At 29.0% G+C, this 5,347-nt stretch overlaps 1 protein-coding gene across 1 annotated transcript; it reads right to left on the reverse strand.

Moving 5' to 3' along the window:
• Nucleotides 1–420: 420 nt before the first annotated feature.
• LOC124912509 (kirola-like) lies at nucleotides 421–1,800 on the reverse strand. The gene is made up of 2 exons (XM_047453145.1): nucleotides 1,572–1,800; nucleotides 421–812 (listed from the first exon to the last, which is right to left on the reverse strand). Exons 1-2 carry the CDS (start codon nucleotides 1,765–1,767, stop codon nucleotides 541–543), a joined length of 468 nt encoding a protein of 155 aa, XP_047309101.1. The 5' UTR covers nucleotides 1,768–1,800; the 3' UTR covers nucleotides 421–540.
• Between the last annotated feature and the right edge of the window lie 3,547 nt (nucleotides 1,801–5,347).

Raw genomic sequence — 5,347 nt, forward strand, 5'->3', positions numbered from 1 at the left:
TAAAATTACACATTTCAATTTCAATTTTAATTTCAATTTTAAATTTTTTTTACTAAAAAACAAATAAACTAACTGTTACATCACTCTACATTTTTATAAATAAATCCAACCAACTAACTTGAAAATAAATTTCAATAGATCCAAATTTTCAGCCTAATGGTCAATACATATTAATTATTCACACTTACCAATAGTCACATGATATATATAAATTATTTGTGAATGAAGTAATCAATGATCCAATAAATAAAAAAATATAGTCCAAGCTGTCAAACATTATTTCAGATTTTTAAAACCTTTATTATCAAATAAAATACACAATGAAAGGATCACAAACATGATTTTCAAAACCTATATTATTGATAAAATACACGATAATATGATCACAAACATCATTTTTTTTTAGTTTTTACAACAAGATAGACCACATTTTCACTTTATTTATAGCTTATTTATATATGATAATGATTTAACCACACACACATTAAGACACAACCATGACCATACACTCCATTTAACTCTTACCATCTTATTAATTATTTAATTGGCCACGAGATGATGAGTCTCAATATCTTTCGACACAGCAATGCAGAAATCCATGAGGGAGGTGGGATCCTCTACATCCGCATTCATTTTCTCATATTCAAATGTCCATGTAACAAGATTGTTCTCTCCTTCAGTGTCCACATGAACCGTGACGAAAAATGTTTTGTAATGTACTTTTATGTCACCATCCACAACTTCATACTTCACTAATTTCTTCTCCTCGTCTATTTCTCTTATTATCTCCTTTGCCACCTTCTCCTTACCATCTTCCAAAAACAAAACATTTTGTTGTATTCATCAAGAAATCATAAGTGAATAAACAAAACTAATCAATTATCCATAATCTTATTTTGATCAGTTTCCATAGTAACAATTCATTGTTGAGAGAAGTCAAAGTCTTCACTTAGTTATTTATTATGCACTTTAGGGACTGAAAACCCTTGAAAAATCTTTTCTATTTTCGGTTATGTATAGAAATATATAAATAAAATGACCATAATTTTATATATTTAATTAATCTTATTAACTACAAGTGCTTTTCTTTTTAGTGTTGAAATATTCTTTATTTTAGGGTTAAAAACATATAATAGAGTTTATTATAATTAAAAATAAAAGTAATATATTATAGTTGGTTAGGTGCTTATTTTGTTAGTGTCCGGATAGAGGGTGACTTTAGGTTAATCAGGAAATGCCTATGTAGCCTCACCCGATCGATGCCCGGTCCTAACTAGGCTGAGCTCCAACCAACTTGACTCTTAGCTAACCGCACCCTTAATACCGGGTGGGGTTTGGTTATAATCTCGAGATTATTCTTTCAAATAATTTATTTATTTTTTTAATTATTTATCTCATTCAAAATATTAAAATACTTTTAATTTTTCTTTAAAATAATTATTTTTTCAATATATATTAATAGCTTTTAAGATATTTACTATAACCTAACTTTTAATCATTCCAATTAGAACAATTAGAACAAGATATATGATATATGTCAAAAATAATAAAACATTCAATAAAACTAATACCGTGGGTATAATTCCAGTAGATGATAGATCCAACAGTTCCCCAATCATGACCATCATGAATATCAACATTTTGGATCAAAGAAGGCGACATGGTGGAGATGTGGTGAGGCCTTTGCCTGAAAATTTCATGAAATACATCACCGTCCGATTTGATCTCCACTTGATTCACCAGCTTCTGTAAATCAGTATTAGCCATTATCAACGATCAATATTATAGTGAGAGAAGTTGTTTTAGTTGATTCCTTCCAATGGGTTATGGGGGACTATTTATAGAGTTTAATTTATAAACTACTCAAGCTAATAATACAATAAAATATTAATAAGATCTCACAAAATCTTTTTATCTAAGTTAAAAAATGAAAATAATACTTGGAGTAAATCCAACTTCAATTTTCCTAACTAGTCATGCATGCCAGCAGGGACGAATATAGGTGTGAGCTCCCTGGAAAACAAAAATTATATTATATGTATGTTTCCATGTATATAATTCCCATCCAAACAATTTCTTCTTATTTTTGCTTCATAAATTGTTTCCACAGTTATCCAATCATTTCCAACCAAACAAATACTCTACACTATATTATTTTATTTTATGAATTCTTATTTCACTCATTATTTCCATCTATATTATTTTATTTCATTAATTCCTGTTCCATTAATTATTTTTTATTGATACTTAATTTTTCTAATTTTCAAAGACCTAGAATCTTTTTCTACTTAATTATTTTTCTTCTAATTATCTTCTCTAATTTAACCTTTGCTTAGTATAATCGTCAACTTAATTAATTATGTATATGATATTTATAACTAATTTTATGTATGTTTGATTGAATATACAATCTTGAGAATTTATCATGTTAGCATTATTTAGTTTTTTTTTACTTTTTCATTGCACTAATTTTTTGATTAAAATATTTACTTAGTTTTTTTTAGTTTTGTAATCATTACATTCCAATTGTTCGATAAAATACTCATTTAATTTAAATAGCTGAGTTTATCTTTAAATTAATATAAACATAGTTTGAGAGTTAACATTCAATTATTTATCAAAATAACATTAATCTATGCTAAATTATGTATATATATAAAAAAATGGAACATCAATAATATTGCAAATAAATGAAAGATATTGATATCTTAATTTTTAAAAGAGAGATTGTAAAACTAGTGAAAATTCTCTATCCACATTCTCTAAAATTCAAAATAAATATAGTAAAAGTTTTCTAATTTAATTTTCTAACAACGAACATCATTCAAATGAAACAACAAATTGTTTCCTAACAAGTTGATATGATGCAGATTTTGAAGGTTTCTACACTTATTGAGTTGTGTCAACAATAATCGAGAATGAACGATCAAAAGGTGAAGACGAAACTTCGCAATAAAATGAAGGATAATTTTATTGCCGACTACTTGATATTATATATTAAACGAGATTTAGATAATGATATATATATATATATATATATTATATTTTAGATGAGTTTTATGCATTAAAATCTTGTAAACCTCAACTTATTTAAACATTATAATATAATATCTCTTATATATAGTTTCAAGTAGATCAATAAATGATGTAACCAATGGTTGTCTGTTCATTCGTGGTTTTAAGAACTAAAAATTTACACACCATATTAAAAAATTAAAATAGTTATTTTGATTTATTTTTTAATAAATAAAATCAAAATAATTAACACGAGACAAAACCCAATTAAAATAATTGATTAGATTAATTATTGTGATAATTATAGCCTAATTAAGGTAATGGGCAAAATAATATTATTTGGAATAAATGTTGTACTCATTTATCTTAAAATAATCTTAGAAAAAAATTAAGGGATTAAAATAAATAATTAAGGATGAAATGAGGTACTCATTTTATCTCCCAAAATTATTTATTTAACCCTAAAATATGCAAAAATAAAATAAATTAAATAGGTAAAATATTTGCCATATTTATTTTAATATTTTGTATATTTAAAAAGATCAAAATTAAAATCGAAAGGGTAAAAAAATCAATTTCAAACAAACTCTTAAGGTTTTAAAGTAAAAATAAAACCAGTAATCGGGTGTAACAGAAACTCAAAGGAAAAACTACAGCCGAAAACACAACCACTAGATAAGCGCTGGAATCCCACGCTCTTGACGCGCCCGCGTAGCCGATTGTAACCAAAGAAGCGCGCCCGTGCTGCACTTGATATGCTAACACCCATTAGCCAAATCGCTAACGGAACGCCAAAACGCCAACGACGTTGGACAGACCGCTAACATAATGCACCCTAGCCTCGAAATGACGCCATTTTAAAGCCTCGATCGTCTTCTTCGTTGCGATCGCCGAAAGAATAAGAACATGTCCACTTTTTATTTTTCAAAAGTGGAACTTCCTCCATAGTTAATCAAAATGACTGATTCGAAAGCTGAAATGATCACCCTACTTTGGTGATCATTTTTCTTACAGAAATAGGATGAATCATCTCTATTCTGGCAAGTTTACTCAAGAACAACGAAAACACAATTAATAGTTTTTGGCTGATTTGTTCCTCTTGGATGAATCAAGCGACTCTGGACAACTATAAATAGCTTCCTTGCACAAATCTGAAGCGAAGAGATCCATTCTCTAACTTCAAATCAAAGATTTTTAGAAATTCGTCATTAAAGCTTCACAAATTTTTTGAAAACTTCGCATAAGGCCTTAAAGCTTGGATTTGAGCATCCCAAAAGCTTCCTTAAGGACCTAGTAGTTTTTTTCAATCCTTGGTAAGATTCCAATCACACTCTAATTCATATTTACAGTTTGAATTTAAATTTTTTATATTTCAAATTGCATAAGCTTGTATGCTTGATGTTTTTGGTGTTTTATGGTTGATAATCATTCCTAAGATCATTTATAAACTTTTTGTATAGGTTAAAGACAATCAATAAACCTTAAATAGAAAAACCCAAATTTGAATTAAAAAAAAACGGATTTGCTATTCTTGGGCTCATCTTTGAAGATCACAGCCCATAAAACTTCTCAACATGATTGTAATCATGTTGGACAACTGTCTGGATCATTTTGTTCCATCTCGATCATGTTTGATCATAATCAAAATTTTCAAAATATAATTGAAAATGTTGAGTTCTTGATTTGGTCAAAATGAACATGTAGTGTTCTTGTTTTGGTATCAATCAAATACATGAGATATAAGGAAGCTATTGGATAACTCATTTCTCCTCAAAACAATTTTAAAACCAAAAATCAATTTTTTGTTCACAAATTGTTTTAAACGATTTGATCATCATCCATGTTGATTAATATCTAGAGATGATGATCAACATGTTCTTGGACGTTGTGTAAATCTACCTAGGCTCTTGTATCAAAGAATTCAATTTAAAACAAAATTAGAAAACCTGCACTTTTGTGTTCTTGAAGACCGAGAGGTCAGACCGACAACCATCGTCCCAGACCGAGAAATTCAAACCTAAGACTAAGAGGTTCGACCGAGAAATTGGATAGGACCAATAGGTCCGATTGAAGATTTTTATATCTAGAACCGAGAGGTCTAACCTAGGACTGACAAGCCTAAACCTAGGATCGAGGAATCTTGACCCTAATCGAGAATTCCCTAACCTAAGACCAATGAGGTTAGCCTAGGCTAACCTAAGAGTAGTGAGTTTATATACACCGACTGATAATCTTAGCCAAGGACCGATAATCTTTAGCACTTCGACCGAGGAACTTCGGCACCTCGATAGAGGGGCTCCTCGACTTAAACCGAGGGTTTTAGACCTTGATT

The sequence above is a fragment of the Impatiens glandulifera genome, chromosome 8 (genome assembly GCF_907164915.1).
Source record: "Impatiens glandulifera chromosome 8, dImpGla2.1, whole genome shotgun sequence".
In the NCBI taxonomy this organism is placed as follows: Eukaryota; Viridiplantae; Streptophyta; class Magnoliopsida; order Ericales; family Balsaminaceae; genus Impatiens; species Impatiens glandulifera.